This window comes from Colius striatus, chromosome 1, assembly GCF_028858725.1.
Source record: "Colius striatus isolate bColStr4 chromosome 1, bColStr4.1.hap1, whole genome shotgun sequence".
Taxonomy (NCBI): Eukaryota; Metazoa; Chordata; class Aves; order Coliiformes; family Coliidae; genus Colius; species Colius striatus.
In genome coordinates this window covers 151,858,245-151,876,716 of record NC_084759.1, presented here as the reverse complement: position 1 = coordinate 151,876,716, position 18,472 = coordinate 151,858,245, and the positions used below count along the sequence as shown (strand labels likewise).

General features: G+C 46.7%; 1 protein-coding gene across 3 annotated transcripts in view; it reads left to right on the top strand.

Annotated features, from left to right (window-relative positions):
• The first annotated feature begins 672 nt into the window (after positions 1-672).
• RBFOX2 (RNA binding fox-1 homolog 2) overlaps positions 673-18,472 on the top strand; it is a 176,427-nt gene continuing 158,627 nt past the window's right edge. For all 3 annotated transcript variants that reach the window (XM_062011942.1, XM_062011952.1, XM_062011933.1), the window contains exon 1: positions 673-1,147. In XM_062011942.1, coding sequence (XP_061867926.1) covers positions 953-1,147 — 195 coding nt within the window. In that variant the 5' untranslated portion in view covers positions 673-952. The remainder of the gene's footprint in view (positions 1,148-18,472) is intronic.

Sequence of the window (18,472 nt, the reverse complement as noted above, 5' to 3'; positions counted from 1 at the left end):
GGGCAGCACCTCCCCTGCAGCTGGATGCTCCCGAAGCAGCGGATCACGTACCCCTCACCCTCGGTTTCATAGAACGGCAGGGGTTGGAAGGGACCTTTACAGATCACCCAGTCCAACCCCCCTGCCGAAGCAGGTCCTCCTAGATGAGGTCACACAGGAACGCATCCAGGTGGGCTTTGAAGACGTCCAGAGGAGACTCCACACCCTCCCTGGGCAGCCTGTGCCAGGGCTCCGTCCTGCTCACGGTGAAATAGTTTTTCTTACGTCTAAACGGAACTTTTTGTGTTCCAGCTTCAGTACCGCTCTGTGCGGGCCGAGCTACGGAAACCTCGCCCCAGAAGGTGCAGAGCTGCAGAAGCAGTGACGGAAACACGGCTGTGCCTGCGGCGGGGGCACACGGCTCTGCGTGAGGGGTGGCTGCTCGTCACCCCTGCGCCCAGCATGCCCACCCCAGTCCTGCCGGGGGCACGCGAAAGGGCAGCGACTCGGCCGCCTTCGCGCCTTACCCGCCTCCCGCCGCGGCCGCCGTCGGAGGCGCGCTCCCGGCTCAGCCCAGGCCGCGGGAGGCCCGGGCGGGCCGGAGCGCGGGCGGCCATTTCCCGCCGCCCCTGTGGCCCGCGGCGGCGTGGCCCCGCCCCCGCGCCCCGCCCCTGCGCCCCGCCCGCCGCCGCCGCCGCCGCCGCCGAACGTTGCCGAGCGGGGGTCGCGCGAGTCCGGCGGCCTGGCCGGCGTTTCCGGAGATTGCCGAGGGGCCCCGGCCCCTCCCCAGCGACCGCCGAGCCCGTGACCGAGGCGCTCCGGTGGGTCAGAGCCCGTCGCGCCCGCTGCTCTGGTCGCGGCGTGGATCTCGCCCTCCTCCTCCTCCTCCTTCTCTGTCTCCGGCAGCGCCGGGCGCCGCGGTGACAGAGCGGGGCGATCGCGGCGGGGGGCGGCCGGGGCTCCGGCGGCGCGGATGGCGGAGGGCGGCCAGCCCCCGCAGCAGCAGCAGCCACAGCCGCAGCTCCTGGCCGGCGGCGGCGGCGGGGCCGCCCGCGGCGTGAAGCGGGAGCCGGAGCTGGAGCAGCCCATGCCCGGTGGGGACGGCGCCGAGGGCGGCCACAGCAAGAGGCTGCGGACGGAGGCGGAGGCCGACGGCGGCGGCATGCAGGTAGCGGGCAGGGCCGGGCCGGGCGGGCCCTCGCCAGCTCTCCCGCACTGGGGCTCACCGGGAGGGGTGGGCGGCCGGGCCGAGCCGCGTTCGATTTCGCTTTGCAGGATCCAGCGCGTTGCTTACGGGCAGCGGCCAGGAACAGCGGCCGGCAGCGGGTCTCCCACCCGGAGCTCCGCGGCCCGAGGCGGGCGGCTCCCGGGGCTCAGCCAGCACGTGGGGCCGCGGCCCTCAGGGACCTGCCACTGCCACCGGAGCTTCGGGCACCGCTGTTCTCCGTTCGTCGGCCCACCGGGGACCCTTGAGAGGCCTCGGATGGCAGGGCCCGGGCAGAGCTTCAGGAGCCGGCGGTGGTTTGCCCGCGCCGCCTTGGGACTCGTAAAGGTTGGGAGAAATCCCAGGTGGTGCCTGGGAAGGGGGAAGAGGGGTCGTGGGTTGTCGAGTGGTGACTTCCAGCTTGGCACAAGGGCTGCCAGCAGGATCTTCCGTTCCTGTCGTCGTCTTCTGCCAGCACATCCACAAATCATTGCTCTTTCCAGGTGCATTGGCCTTTGTGTTCATGGGGTGATGCTGCCAAGGTATTTCTGCTTTCCTTTGTCTGACTGTTGTACACGGTGGTTTTATTGTGGCAATTACGCTGGCCTTTTTTGCTTCTGTTTCTTGTGGCAAGTATATTGGAGCTCTTTGGAGGCAACGTAAATTACCTGAAGTTTTTTCTCTTCTCATCTTTCCTGGGGTTGGCAGGCAGCGCTGATAGTTTGCAAGGGGAGCATCCCGTCCTCTCCAATGTGCTTCTTGTGTTGATGCTTAGAAGCTGACTCTCCTCAGCTTCACGATTTTAACTGATTAATTATAAAAAAAAAATAGCTTGCAGCAGGAGGGTTTTGTATGTAGTTCTCTTTGATAGTCAGCCTTTCATGATGGTCTCTCCACCTCACAATATCACTTTTTCCCCAGCCTGACGGTGTGGGCTGGATGTAGGCTGGAGCTTCACACCTGAGCGTTGCCGCTTGTGCTCCTGCAAGGGCCAGCGAAAACCATGCCGTGCTTTTTTATTCCTTGAAGTAGTATCTTCTCCCACATGTAGGTGTCAAGTATGACTCAGACTATGTGTATAATTACAAGGACAAAGATACTGAGCACTGAGAGAGTGCTTATACGTTGTCTTGCTAGGAATTATGAATGAGTGCATGAACATGGTGACATGTAATTCCTCCAGCTCTTTGGAGTCGAGCTGACGCACAGGTCCTGCATTGCTACAGGAGATGCAGCAGTTTACCTGCAGTTTGTGGTTAAGCTGACTGGTGTTGATGTAAACCAGTGGGTAAATCAGCTGAAAATTGCCCAGGAAGGGACTTGAACTGATTTAGCAAAACAGTCTTTTTTTTTTTTCAGTTGCAACTGAGTACAGTTTCTGTATACACAGAAAGCTCCCCTCTGTGTTTACATTGAGGAAAGCGTTTTGTTATCTGTTCAAGGAATAGTAAAAGATGTTTAGATAGCAGCGTTCACCCATGGGGCTATGACAGTATGCATGCACAGCGATGTGTGATGCGGGTGGTAATGATAGTAGGGCATCGCTACGGTTCTTAGTAGGGAAATTGGGTTTTTGTTTCTGTATCCAGCGCTGGCAGACCGTGGAGAAATGAAGTGCAACTAATAGAGTCCAATTTTAAAGTTAAGTCGTGTCTATAATCAGCGCAACCGCTCTTCAGACTACCATATTGTACTTACGTACTATTCTTAGTGTAATATTATCCTTTCTGTATGTGTATGTATGGAAAAGATTTTTTTTTTCAGTCTTTTCAGTCTAAAAGATGACAATAAACAAATACATATGCATGTATCTATACACACATGCACTTACCATTATGTCCATAAGTTTCCTGTAACTTTTTATTTTTTACCATTCAGGCGTGGTTTGTTTACTTGGAGAACCTTCTCACGATTGTAAGCAAGAAGTAGCAAATTTGAAGCCAAATTCACAAATAATGTCAGAGCTAGGAAAAATGTGTTCTTTAACATTTGGGAAACTCAGTATCTTTTTTTTTTTTTTTTTTTTTTAACCAAAAAGTCAAAACACAAGATTACTTTTCGTAAGGTTTTCTGTTCCGATAATATCTTTTTTTCAAGTACCTTACTTTAGGATAATGGGTTATTTTTGGTAAATTTTCTGTGTTTAACTGTCCTTAATGCTTACAAGAGGAATAAAGAGCCTATTCTTTGATTTTAGATTTTTTTATTAATGCCCCCCCCCTCCCATGCGTACTAGAAGCTTTCTGGAAGCTAGAAATAACACCAGCAACTGTTGTACCTTGTTTTTCCTGCAGATCCTGTCAATTTTCTACTTCCTGTTCCAGAGCTACAGGCAGTTGCTGTGTAAACTTGGTGACCTCGTGTCTCTGGGCTGATAGCGAGGAGTCCTGCGGTGCCACACTCACCACTGTTTTTCATCTTTGCATAACCCCTACCTACCGGTGGTTCAGGATGTGAATGTGACTTGTAATGCTGAAATAAATGATTTAGCTATAGAAGTCACTAATGCAACTGTAAAACTAATAGCCCTTTTTGGGGTGTCTATTAATATGAAGTATAAAAACTAGCCTATAGGAAGATAAGATGGTAGCTAGTTATTAAGGACTTGGGGCGAAGTGTGCCGTAGAGCTTGAAGTAGCCCTTAAATTTACTAGGCTTCTTGTTTTCTGCTGTCTCAGGCCAGCATGCTCAGACAGCTTATGCAGTTAGGGTTTCATTATCTAATCCATCTTTGATCAAGCCGGATAAATGGTGTTTGACCAGTGCTGATCTTGTTAGGAGGGTGGTGTAAAGCTGCTTGAATTGGGATTGGGACAAATCGGATCATGGCTGCTATCTGCTTCTGGGACATATTTCAGTTAATCGTTGCGTGGGAGGAAAAGGTTCAGCACAAGCTGCTGCTTTTTAGCTCCCTCTGGTCCATAAGTGGCACAGATCAAACGCCACTGACCAGGAATGTCTCCTGGATGTATCTGGATATGTTGCTAAGCTCTGGAAATGAAGGGCCCCAAAGATACTAGTGCTTTTTAACTGTATAAATACTAGCTAGGAACTAGCTTGGCCTCTACTGGCTTGGGTGAGTTGAATTATTTCAATCAGCTTTCTGATCTGGGTAGAGATAGTCCCTAACAGAGGAGAATAAAAGAAATATATTGGCTTAAGTCACTTGTGAAGCTGCACTGAAGTGAAGTTGATGCAGCTGTATTTGCTGCTTGTCAGAAGAAATTAATTGCTGCACAGATGGAAGAGAGAGCACCTTCTTAATAATCTCTCTCCTTTGCTCTTTGCGTGGTGAAAGATGAGAAATGTTGTGGATAGCTGGGAAGTGTCCCTTCTTTCCTTTTGTAGCTACAGACAAGGATGTAATTCCAGGATGCTGTTGTGTTTGTCTCAAGGTGCTAGAGGTGTACCAGCTTACACAGCTGAAGAGAGTTACTAAAATGTCTTCTGGTTGCTTTGTGTGGAGTTGAATGAGTTAACTCCCTGTTCAGTCCCCAAACTGAATTTTGATTTAACTTTTTTTTTATGAGGTCAAAGCTGGTTAGTGAATTAAAATTGTACCTAGGGGTAACATGTGGTTGGAATTAGATGCAAGGTGTGAACAGAGCTGATCCTTGTTCCTTGTTCTTTCACGAACGACTTGTGTGCTCAGTGTCCCTGAGAGTTTCAGGGAGTTACACTTCTGCAGCCCTGAGCGTGGCCGACTGGTCAGGGAAGACGGTTAATGCAGCTGTGGTCTATGCCTGATCCTGTCCACTTTTCGTGGCAACGATGAGTGGTGACTTTGTGTTGTCATTCAGGCATGTCTGTATAGGGTTCAAAAAGATGACTAATGGTGTTGAGATCAGTCCCCTGTGACTAAGTAATAATGTAATAGGCGATAAGTCTTTGCTCTGCAAGAAGTATGTGGTTTGCCTACCTACCGTGAGCCAGAAGATGGTCTGCAACACCTTCTATCAGCTTGGCTCCTTCCTTCCAGTGGGAAGACTGGAAACCTTGAACAGCAGCATGCCACAGAAAGGAAAGAGTGGTCACATTGCTGGTGCTTCATGACAGTCAGTGTCCTCGTTTGAACTATAACCAATTTGTGGTTTCCAGAGGAGGGTAAGAAATCAATCTGCTAATATTTTCCAAGGACAGGTTTGGGGTTTACAAGTAAGAGAACTGGCTGGGACCGCAATCGAGAAGGGGCCAGCAAATAACATCTTTTTTGCTGTGAGAGACCCTATAGAAATCTGTATTTCTGAATATTACAGAAGAGAACATCTTGTTCTGTGTAATCAGGTTAGCTTTTTCCTCCCTTTTATTATTCATGGCATGTCTGTCTTCGTAAAGAGATGCAGAGCAAACAGAGAATACAGGATCTCTAGAAAAGAAATAAAGTGCCAATTTTAGAAGCTGACCCCTGCTTCGGATCCAGGATAAGGTTTCCTGAGATGCTGTTTGGACAGACTATTGTTAATATGATGAGACATAATGAATCACCTTTAAGTTCATTGTTGTTTCTCTGTTTGCTTTTGTCCTTTGGGGTTTTTCTTTGGTTGGTTGTTTTTTTTTGTTTTCTGGTTTCTTTAAAATATTTGAGTGTTATGAGTTAGACCTGATATAGTCTGGGAAGACTTAGAAAATCTCCAGTTCAAAGAAAATGTTTGGCAAACAGACTGAAAGTTGGGATTTTAGAGATGTTGAGAACACTTTAATCTCAGTTTTTTTCTTGCCATATTCAGGGAAAATGGAAAGCCCAAGTGAAGTATTCTGGATGCTTTAGTACCCCTCCAGGCTCTGTCAGTATTTGTCTTTGGATTCCTGAGGTTTGTGTTTAAAGGTGATGGCCGCAGTTGTGAGGCTGGAAGCTGAACAGAGGTCTGGCTCTACTGGAGGTGGTTTCCTTCTGTTTCTGTGTACTAGCTGTAGACATATGCTTTCTATTTCTCCTTTTCAGAATCCTCATTTAGAAAAGGTGGCATGCTGGCATTTTTCAGAAGGCCTGGGCTCTCCCTCACGTTTTGAAAAGGTTGCCCAAGTAGCTGAGTTGGGGGCAGCGTGCCTGTTTTCCAGGCACATCCTATGAAATATGTTCTATTGTCTTTTTCCTCCCAATGACTGAGCAAGCAGGGCTTCCACTTTGCCCTTTTACATTGGGAGTTCACACCTGTGTTTTCAAGACTCTCTCAAAGAAGTGCTGGTCACTAAAGGTTTAGCAACTGTATTGCTGTGCTGTCTTTGTGCTTTATTGTGGCTGCACTGAGGGCTTCCAGCGGCTCTGCTGTGATGAGGCTGGTGGCAGCAGGAGTACCAGAACACAGGAGGTGCAAAGGAGGCAACCGTAAAATACATTGCTTCATTTTCCCTAGTGACAGGGAAGTCAAACTGAAGTCGAGATGGACTGGAACTGGATTCTGTGTGTGGTCTGTGGCCTGTTAGCTTGGAAAAATAAAGTCCATTGCTAGCAGCCTTTGGTTTGTTGCGCAGGAACCTCTGCCCCTTTGGAAAACATTAGGGGTCACGTTGGTTGAAGAGCATAGAATGGAAGGGACCTTTAGAGATCATCTAGTCCAACTCCCCTGCAGAAGCAGGTTCACCTAGATCAGGTCCCGTAGGAACATATCTAGACGGGTCCTGAAGACCTCCAAGGAAGTAGACTCCACAACCCCTCTGGGCAGCCTGTGCCAGGGCTCCGTCACCTGAACAGTGAAATAGTTTTTTCTTAAGTGGAACTTTTTGTGTTCCAGCTTCATCCCATTACCCCTTGTCCTGTTGCTAGCTACTATAGAAAAAAGACATGTTCTAGAGCCTGTCACTCTGGACTGCTAACTTGTCTCGTGGCGTGGGCAAGCCTTAGTTTTCACATGACACGGAAGAGGAGGGCAGCTGTTTTGGTTGTCTGGAAACCTCTTACTTAATTTGCCCATCATGGATCTTACTTGACTTTCTGTGCATGCTTGCTTTTGAAATGTGGTGACTGAGGGATCAGAGCAGCATCCAGCAGCAAAGCCAGAGAAGCAATTAGAGGTAACAAGTTTCAGTTCATTGAAGCATTCTGTTGATCTACATTTTACAGTGGTATTGAGTGGATGCTGGAGTGTAGCTGTCATGAGATAATCCTGATGTTTAGGGATTAGAGCTGCTTGACTGCATTTTGGACCTTAACTCCCTTTGCTCTCCAGTAAATTTAATTTTGCCAGCAATCTTTTATAAATTCAGGAAAATACGAGTTTCAAAGATGTGTATGTATTTTTCCCTAGCATGCTTCTTCCTCATCCCTCTTCTTTCCTGAGCATACCTCCTTTTATCTGGGTTGAATTGGAGCGTTTGTAGAAGCCAAACCCAACAGGTAGGCAGCGGCTGTACGAAACAGTTCTCACCAGACTTGGACCGTGCCACTGTTGTGACTAGCAGCACTCTGCCAAGCTGTCTCACCAAGCCGTGCCAGAGCACCTCTCCTGCAGGAAAGCTTTGCTGTCTGCCGGGCTTCTCTGAGAAGGGCCTGTCATGGGTCAAAGGTTCTAACTTGCCTTTTAGATTCTGGAGGATTTCCAGGGTGTTTGGAAAGTGACACATGAGCTGTTCCAGTCTCTCTCGGATTTGTCTTGTCTTTTGTACATGCAACATCTATCGAAACGACTCCTAGCGGCTCTCTTGCTGGACTGAAGGAAATGGGCCACTAACTCCTTCGCAATGGTATGATAAATTTAAATAGCTCCAAGAAAAGGAAAGGTTGTATATGAAACCCGCCTTGTTTAAGGGGAGCAGCAGCTGAACTTGAGCGGGATCCAGCATCTGTTTGGGCAGAGCAGGAAACTTTGGCAGTTCCTGCCAGCTCAGTTGGTGCAATACCAGTATTCAATCAGCTATGTACCCTTCCCACCTCCTAACCTTTGGAGTGTAGGCTGAGTGTACTTAGATTCAGACCAATGAGAAAAGAGGTCATGAGATCTTTCACTTGCATCTCTTGAGAACGACGGTGGGATTCAGCCTGGCGTGTTTTTGAAGTGGCTGTGTGTTCACAGGGCTGTTGCTTATGTTTGCCTTTTTCTAGGAGAGTCTGTTGTGCAGGAAAATTGGATACTTGCTTCAAAGAGTGTGGGCTAGAAGCAATTGGTGCTTTTTCTGTATCACGTTCTTGGGTTTAATCTGCTCATAATTGCCTCAGCAATAATGCAAGTGTTAGCATAGATATGAGGATGAACCTGCACCGTTTAAGCAGGGGGCGGAAAAAAAAACCCCAACGTGTCAGCACTTTTGCCCTCTGGCTGTATATAGCTAAATTTCCTTTAATAGAAATGCTAAAGAAGCAACCTTATGTGGTATTTCTGTGTGTTGCAAATATCAAAATATTCTCCCCAGAGGCCGTTGATGCCCTGGGATCCGGATCCAGCTCTGAGGTTTCTCCAAGGGACAGGAGTGTACTCTTTCAGCGGAGGCTTGCTGTGCAGCTTTTCACCTGCTATTTCTGTAGGAGATTCTTGCAGACACTTGGGGTGGTTGTCACCGTTGGGGGCGATGCCCAGGAAGAAAAATCCCACCAAGGCATCACTTAAAAACCTTGATTTAGTGCTGCGTGGGCTGAGGAGAGGCTGTAGCTGGGATCCTAGGCCTGTAATTTGCTGCTTGTGGTTGTCATTCCCTTACCCGGAGAGGGGTGGGAAGGTCGCCTTGCCTCCAGCCTGCTTGACCCGCTGGTTGAGGAGGGCTAAGCTCTGCCATGGTTCAGGGCTGGATGCCTTCTCCCTGGGGCCTGGTTCTGTGGGCAGTGTAACCAAGTGTGATGCTCAGGGCAGCTGCTGTGAGGTAGTGCTTCCGAGCCATCTCTTCCTAGCTTTTTGTTTTTATTCTGTTCTGTGGACTTGCTTCCTTTCTGTGGGAAGAAGAAATGAGAATAAGTGCGTGCATTACAGGACTTCTGCATTATCCTTCATTCTCTCTTGTCCTGGAGAGAAGGACTACCGGAGGCCTCTTTCCTACCCTTGTTTTGTGATAAAAGCCTTATGTAGCCTTGGAGCGAAGCTGGACTGGGATGGAGTTTCTCTCAAAGCTCATCTTTGGAGTGGCCTGGGGTGATTCCTGGGGTTAAAGACCACTCTATCTAAGTGATACTGCTTCTGCTGCCATGAGGGGAGCCTGGAGCCTGGAGGGATTCTAAAAAGTTTATGCAGAGAAGGAAGCCTAGGCTATGGTGTTGCTGCAGTACACTGAACTGTGGGAGGTGGAAGCTGTCACTGAGGTACAGGCAGATGTCCTGGGGCTGGGGCTGGTGGGATGTATGAGAATGGATAGCAAGAGCTTATGTGATGTTGGCTTCAGGAATGATCGGGATTGTGGAGGAAGCTGAGGCAGTAAAGTGTATGCATCACTTCCACTAGTTTGCTGAGAAGTGAACGTGTCTTGGGCAGCCTAAAGGAGAGATCAGCTGACTTCTGAAACTCCTGCCTGTCCTATTATTTGTTTTGCCCAGGAGTGGAAGTGGGTGAAAATGCTCTAGTTTTAGGAAGAGGTGTGTTACAGTATGGCAGTGCTGTGGAAGTTGGCATTTGTCCTCAGTAGCATGAAGCTGCTGGGTGCTGTCTCCTCAATGCAAAGGGGTGAGGAGGCAGATGACATGTCAGAGTGAGAACCGGTGCTGCAGTGGGCTGCGACGGAGGGAGATTTAATACCTAGTACATCCAGCGTGACAGGGGCCAGAGCTCATAGCCGGCAAGTGCCCAGCAAGAGGATCTGACAAGAAAACATTGCATGAAGTCTTAATTGTGTGGTCGTACATTTTACGTTTTTAGAGATGACTTCATCTCCGTAAGTGCATCGAATGGATAATGCTCACTGAGGCACTATTAAATTTAGTGGGGGGTTTGTTACCAGTTAAAAGGGGTGTGAGGTCAGGCTTTGGACTGAGAGCTATTCAATATTTCATTTCTTCCTTTTCATCTCTTGTGCGACCTCAAGCTGAATTTACTGCAGATAATCTAAACCTTGCGCTGAATACAGAACTGTTAATTTTAAATGGTTTCTTCTGTGGTACTCACCACTGCAGCGTTGGTGCTTCACAGATAATAATGGTCTTCCTTTTTGCAGTTTTCCTGAGAGGTAGAAAAGGTTAATTATCTCTTATTGCAGAAATGGGGAATTGAGGTACTGGTAGTGGATTTTGCAAAAATCCAGTCAAAACTTGTGACTTGATTTGTTGTTTTGGTGGTGGCTCTTTTTTTTTTGTTGTTGTAGCTTGTGGGGTTTTGGTGATGTTTAAATCCTTTAAATCCTACAACTCTCTACAACTTCCACTGTGTATAAGAATACCTATCACTCCCTGAAGCTGATCCTTGAGTTTATCGTGTTGGGCAAATGTAAAGTGATGTTGTCTTCATCTTAAAAAACAAACCAGCAGAAAAGCTTCAGTTAAGTAACTTGGCTATCACTGTAGCAAAACTTCACTTGTAAGATGAGGTTTGAAATACGACTTCTAAAGTAGAAGAGGTATTGCTTGTCTTAAACTACAAACTGACACGGCTTTTGGTTTCTGTAGCCTTTCTTCCTGCTCAGAACACAGTGCTTCCTGCGTGGGATGAAGTGGGAGTCAGGAAAAAGTAGCAAATAAGCCTGATTTGTTGTAACATCCTTGCATGTGAGGAAACACAGTAAAAGTTGCATGAGTGGCTGTGGCTGGTGGTTTGGGGTTTTTTTAATCTGCCGCTTTGGACTGTTGCAATTGAAATACGATTTAAGGACACAATGTAGCTACCTTGCTTTTTGAGTTAAAAGCACGGTTTGGTCTGTTAACAATCAGAAAGCTACTGTGTGGACAGGAAAGGCAGGAACTGGCTCCTGACCCGCTCCCTGCCCTGCATATGTGTGAGACCAGCAACTCTCCCCTTTCTTTGGGATGCCAGTCTCAGTGTGGATGCTTGTGGGGTTATCAGGGAGGAGTGGGAGGAAAGCTAAGGCCTGTTTCACTAAGGAGGCTTTGTGACACATTTGGGCTGCAAAACAATCCTGCTACTTGGGACTCGGATATCTCAGGTGAAAAGTACTTGGGTGATCACAGATTTGGTATCTCCTGCCTTTTGCCTGTTGAGGAATGGGTCCTTGATGCGTCCCATTACTGATGGCTTTTTATTGCTTCCTCGTGGATGTTTGGTTCTCTTCTTCTTGGGTGAGTACAGAGCTGAGGAAAGGGGAGATCAGAAATATGTTGTACAGCTGGGGCCCTGTTGTCTGCAGGGAGCCATGGAGAGCAAGACCAGGATTTTGTACTAGGTGCCCTATTTGTTGCCAGGATTGTCAGACTGTGACACTGGCAGTAATATAAAGCTGTAGGGGAGGAAAAAACCACTTAATCCCACTGCTTTTCTGCAAGAGAAAATAAAGACCAACCTGTCAATGGCTTCTTTGTGCTTCAGCATGTGTTCTAGGAACTCTTATTGCCTAGAAGTGGGGGGAAGAGATGAGACTGGGGGACTCCTCAGTGGTGAGATGAATTCAGTGGAGACCTGGCATCTGTTAATGTCACCAGCTGGATTTAACAGCTTTTTCTCTACATGATGTTTATAGCTAAGCACTTCTTAGAAGCTTATGACTTCCTGGGCTAGTTAGATTTTCCTGAGTGGTCATCTACCTGCCAAGTGCCACATGTTGTGAGAGCTGGGCTGATAAGTAAGAGTCACAAACAGCAGTGGCAAGGCCAACATTTGCCAGAGTGGGATGGATTCACCAGGAGGTAATAGGGGCATTTGTGAGCGATTCTGTCTGTGTGACAGTTAAATGGGAGCCACGGGCAAGAGAAAGCTTCAGAAGAAAGGAGAAGGGGAAGAAAAATAGCAAATGGACCAACTGTGGATTTTGATTTTTTTCAAATAAAGAAGGTTATAGTGGGATTTAACTCTTTGTAGTGTTTTCATCTGTCCGTCTCTTCTTCCAGTGCCTGCTTCTGACCTTTGAGTTAGTGTTGTCCAAAACTAGGGCTATCGTAATGAAGTTGGATGTGGTGAATGAGACTGACATTTGAGTATGTATCTGCATGTATGTCTATGTGGGCTATGCCAGGAAGTTGAAACAATATTTGTAATTAGGTCTGGGTTTTTTGTGTGTGCCTCTGTTGAATGATTGCATCCTCCCAGAACAGACGCTGCATTTCATCATCTTGCCCAATCTCTTCTGTCCTCTTTCACCAGGAGCACTGTGTGGTCAGTGCCAAATACTGCAGATTTAGAAAGACAACATTTCTCTAGTAATAAATCACAAATTGACACCACAAAGAATTCTTGATGCTTTGTGTTCTTTCCTGAAACCTCTGTGTCTCTGGGGTTGAGAACATACCCGGGTGCATCTCTTCCAGCCAGACTGTGACCAATGTATAGATTCTCCTGGGAATGGATATTTCCCACGGGGAAAGTATTGACTAGAGTAGATGAAGGTGCTGTGAGACTTTTTTTGTGTGTATGTTTTCCTCCCTTTATTTGATGCTTAAAGAAGTGAGTGAGATTTCCTCCTCTGCTGGCCAGTGAGCTGACGTTTTCAGGTATTTGTGACTGCTTTGTATGGTAAGGGGTTCGAGCGTGGTTTGGATTAGCATCTTGGACCGCAATTCCTTTAAGTACTAGGGAGTTTTTTGATGAGTGGTTACACTTAACTCTGGGCTGTTAGTTGATGGGTGTAGATGGAGCATGTCCATGTTGCTTGGGAAGGTTTCCTTAAATAGTCATGACCTTTCCAGTGAAAACAGGAAGATAGCTTTTGCATTGGATTATTTTTTTTTTTTGAGCTTGGCGTTTGTTTCATTTTTGGAACTCCTACTAGGTATTTACCATAGAAGTAGCTCAGAGAGAGTCTTGTTAGTTTCACGAGGCAGGGTTTGGCAGCTCTGTTGGAGTTTGATAGAGAGATTAGCTTGCTTTGCAGTGCAGCATTCAATATAACACTTCTTCATCCTTCCCTCACTAGCCACTGCCTTTCAACTTTGGTGATCTGTTTCTTCTTCCTTATCATGCTAGCATCTGAAAATCTGAGGCATCTCTGTGTATAGGGAAAGGAACTAGCCAGGTTGCATATTTTAACATGTAGATGGGGAATAGATAGTGCTTCTCTAGGTCTGGTTCATCCTAAGATAAAAATGTTCCTGTTGTGTTTTAGTCTATGTGTGTAACAGTGTTAGTATTGGTGTGGGGATTGCAGGTGAATTAGAGAGGGTGGTCCTGTCCCTTCAGAATGAGGAACCCTCTGACTATGATGTGAAAGTGGTGATAGTCTGTCCCTTACCATCCTTGAGAGATGTAGCAGGAGACGGCTGGTTTTGACTCCTGTGTGTACTTGAAACTTTCTAAGATGCCTGGTCCCAGCTATTTTTGCCACTGTTGCAGGCAAGTTGTTAGTAAAATCCTTTGTGAACTCTGCAGTCTAGCTATGTCTCTAATTAATCAAAAAACTTCTATGCTTAGGCTCCCATATCTATTGTGAGGTACTATGTGGGATTGATTCTCTTGTGTTTGATGCTTGATAAAGAGATGATGCAAATATTCTGGAAAAGATGTAGTACAGGGGAAAGACTGAGTGATGACACAGTAGTATCAAGTGTTTTGTTTGGCTTATGTGATTTACTTGATTCTCAGGGTTGGTCTGAAACACAATTTTAATGTCCATTCTCTTGAGCAGTTTCTTGTTCTGAATCACCAGTTTCTTGATGCCCGAAGTTCTGGGAGCTTTCAGTTAAGATTCAAAGGTTTGTAGATCTGTCTGCTTGGTTCTGGGATTGGCTATTTTTACTTTAGTTTCTAGAATAGGATTTTAAAGACAATCCCTAAATCTCTGGGCCTTTTGGTCAGGAGTAAACATGTGGCATTGTTTCCCTTCCATGGGTGAATTCCTACCATTGTAAGGTTTTTCTCTGCCTCTGACTTCCTGGGCAGGATTTTGATTATTAATTCAGTCACACTAAGTAGTAGAGAACTTCTTAATAGGTCTCTTCTCAACTTTAATTCTTAGGTAAGTATTTTTCTGTCTTGTATGGATTTTTCTGTTGGGGATGCAGAAGCTATTGGATGGTTAACTTCACTCTCTAGATGATCTGTTTATCTACTGATGGTTACTGCATAGTGCTCTTCAAGGACGCAACTGTCTCTAAAGCTGCCAGAAAAAAACTACAATGAATTTTGTACAGGCTGTGTTTGAACAGATGCACTATGGAAATTAAATTGCTAGTGGAAAGGAAGGAGGGGACTTGGTACCATTCATCTCTTGAGGGCTTCTCCGTTCCTCTGAAGCCAGGGCAGGTGGTGCTGCCTTCCCTGGTGACTGAGGGATATGTTTGTCTCCAGGTACTGTTAAATTAGCCCTGAGAGTTGGAGTTGCTGGAAGTGAATCTTGTCAAATGCTAATTCAGCATGTTAGGAATGAAGCTAATTGGCAGGATAGAATAACCAATATGCCTGTAGGAAACTTTCTTCTTACCTGGAAGAGCTTAAACACTAAAAAATGTAAAATGTCGACAGGAAAACTTCTGTCTTGCACCATTAGCAGTGATAACCAAAACCAAATTATGAAATGCTGTGTTCAGAGCCCTCTGATAGTGTTGTCGTGGCTTCTGCTTCTGTTTACAGATTTTCCATGTAGCTGAATTGAATTAAGAAGACTGGGCAATTCATTGCTGGTGTGTTTAACCCCCTGGGCAGCAAAGAATTTGGCAAGGATGGAGCATCATTTTCATGTGCTGCTTGGAAAGGGAGGATGTACAGCAAAATGCAGTAGTGTTATTGCTTGAGGGAGAGGTTCACAGTCACAGTTCAGATGTCAGATGGAGGGAATAGAGAAGGTTCCTGGAAGTCATTTTCCTCCACCACATTCATTGTGGCTCAGTCCCTCGAGTGAGTAAGGTAGTGTGAGGTATTTTGTCATGTGTGGGCTAGCCAGAGACTAGTACGTCCACAGATTTTGTTCAAGACAGACAGTATTACAGGAAACAAAACAGATCTTTTGGTTCTTGTTGATAGATTTAATCCTCTGTTTTTAGCAGTTAAATATCCCTGTATTCTTTAGCCTCAATTCCATTATCGTGGATTTGAGCCCTTCTTAAATCCGAACGTTTGTAATCGCATAGCATTTGTGTTAGGAAGAAGAGTGTGATGTGAGGTAATGCATAAAGGAATGAAACAACTCTAACAGGCCACCTGTGGAGGAGTGGAAAACTCAGAGCACTTGGTTCAGTGGGCCATCCTTCCTCCCCTAGTTTGAACGAGTTGGCTTCCTCACTTAAGTGCTGCCCGTTCCATCTAAGGATGTTCCATGGAGAGTGTTTGGACCACAGCTGTGCACTACTGTCATCTTGTGCTGCATCAACTTGTTATGTTAACAGAAGCTACACCCTGCAATATTTTAACTACAGCATCTCTCCCAAGCACCCAAATGCACTTGAAATCCCATATCTGTATGGATCTACATCTTGTTGTTAGAGAAGTTTCGTATTTTCTTTAGGCTTGTGCAAAATACTTGTTATGGTGGAAAAGGTTGTACAAAGTTATTTTTTGTTTTTTAATGCCCCCTCCTATGAGCATGTAGCTTGTGAGACTGGGGTGATACTGTGAGCTTAGCCTTGTAGCTGCTTTGGAAATCTGGACTTCGCTGTGCCACGCTTTTCTTGAACTGTTTGCTTAAAATTTTTAACATGCAGTTTGCAGATATCAGTGTGGTTTACGTGAGCAGAATGTGTCCCTTTGTAGCAGCTGATGAGTGAATAACAAATGGCTGATTAAACCCAACCTTCAAATGGCTTTTGAAAAAAAAAGTAGTGTTAAACTTATGCCTTGCAAATGTTATATCAGTACTACTGGGTTAAGCAGTGTTAGACCACCTGGTGTAGGCTGCTGTAATTGATAAACCCTGCGTTGCTTTGAGCCACCAAGGGCTTGCATCTGTTGGGTATCTACAGCCTGTGTAGAGACTCACTGTGTTGGGTTGCATGATGTGAAAACCTTACCTCGAGGCTAAGCTGCTGGAAGAAGCAATCCTTTGGTCTCCATTTGGCACAGTTTCTTTTTTTTGTGATCTTCTAGTAAATGAGTTATGCCTGTGAAGGAGTTTATCGCTAATTCCACTGTGATGGATGTTGTGGCTGTCTGCCTTCTAGGTCATATTTAAAAAGAGGGCATGGCTTGTGAAGCCACAGTTTGTTTGGGCAAAGTTGTGGGACCATGCCTTTTGGATGCTGCCAGATGTTGGGAGTAGTTTATCTGTACTGCAAAACTTTGCTCTCAGTGTGCAGCAACTGCATCTTTCATGGTTTAAACTGATCTGCAGATTAACATGAGCTAGCACGGGCCTTAGATCTCTGCTGTTGTGCTGGGAGCAGGGGACACGGGGTGCCAGAAACTGCCTGGAGAGTTGAGGTGTCCTGGGGGGCTGTGGCCTGGGAGACTTAGGGGATGAACTGAGATGAGAGAGACTCTGGTAGTGTAGTAGAAAGAAAAGCTGTTGAGAGAAGCTGAGTTGCTTCTGCTGTCCCTTGGAGAGAGAAGGCAGTGTTGAGTGCTTGCTGTGTTCTATCTTTCCAGTGCCGAGAGCAGCGATTTGTATGTTGACATGGCACACTGTACCCACAGTGCAGCTGCACATCACTTCTGTCACCTGGGCAGCACCTGTAGCTCTCAAAGGGAGAGCCCTTCACGCTTCTAGTACCGTCATGCCGTTGTGGACCTCTCTCACACCCGTGCTGCTTAGGAGTGATGGTTCTCCTCTGCTCCTGTAGAAGAGGGGGATAAACATTTGTTTCTCTGTATTTTCTCTGATTAATTACGTTTTCAGCTCTACCTTTGTAGCCGATGGCAGGCCCTCCCTCCCTCCTTCCCCTCATGTGTCGGCACGTGCGTACTGCCCTTGAAAACAGACCAAACTTGTTAAAATCATTGCTAGTTGCCATGGCAGCTGTTGTCGCTGTGGGCTAATAGGAAAGGCAATTACTGCTGCATGCTGGGGAGCGTACGGGGAGGGTGTGAGCAGAGGGGGGACAGGCAACTGTGTGCTGATGAGCTGTATGACTGATAGATTGACTGTCACAGTGAGCAAGCAGCAGAAGAGAGAAAGGCTGGAGGAGTCCTGTAATGAGGTTTGGCCAAATATGCCGTATTTCCACCTCCTGGCCAGGCTCGTTCAGAGATTCCCACCCTTCCTTTGATTGTCAAAGGGAATCTCGGGGTTGAGATTCATGTTTGTGGCGGACTGCAGTGCAGTGCTGCTCAGAGACTCTCAGCTGGCCCAGGACCTGAAACAGCAAGCTAGAAAACTTTATACATGTTGAAGATACTCATTTGGCCTCTTTCCAGCTGTTTCCCCTCTGTGAAGATTCCTCTTCGGCTCTTTCTTTGCGCTTTCCTGTGGGTTGAAGGTCACAGTATAAAGGAACTAAAATTTTCTTGGAGCGAGGAGGATCGGTTGTGAAAACAGAGATCAGTTATGTTTCAGGATGCATCACTGGTGCTGTGTGCTGTTGTGCCAGTAGAAGGCCAAGAGTTTTGATTATGCACCTGTGTGTAGACCCCTATGTATCTGCCGTGTTTTCATGCTCTTCATGGTGAATTTAAAACTAAAGGGAAATTGCATTCTTCATTTCTTTTTCCACTGAATTTGAACATTTTATAATGAGGAACTTGTAAGAAATCAATAAGTTCCTTGAAATATTTGAGTTGGGGAAATCGGTGAGAGCTGTAAGTCTGCAGCTTCTGTAAAAACTCAAGCATATTAAAAGGTGCTTTGGCAGTGTTTTTCAGAACCTTACACTCCCAAATGGCAACTCTCTGTTACCTCCAGTTTGTGCTGATTTCCCTTTCCCTTGCGATAGGAAACAAGCTGAGACCTTGCCACACAGGAGCTCTTCCAGGAGACCCTTGTCCCACAAGAGACACATCACATAAGTTTCTTCTGGCTTCTGGAGTGCATCATGGTGTCAATGAAGCTGAAACAATGGTTGTGACCCTCTTTGATGGGGGAGACAATCCCAAGAGGCATGGGAAGAAGATTGTGGTCCAGACAAAGTGAGAAGAGTAAAACCATGCTCTTGTAGCAGGCAAAATCAAGACCTTGTCTGAATTTCTGGCCCTGTTTTGGTTGATCTCCCAGCAGCTGTTTCCAACTGCCCTCCAGATCATGCCCCGTTGGGATAGCAGTGGTGACTCACACGGCTGGGATGGTTTCCGCAGCGTGCGAGAGCCCGGCTTCCCAGGGAGCCGTGGCACCAGGAAGGGGAAGGTTCCTGGTGCGTTTGATCCCTCAGTAAAGATTATGCTGTGTCTGTTTAATTAGAGACTGCTGTGTTCT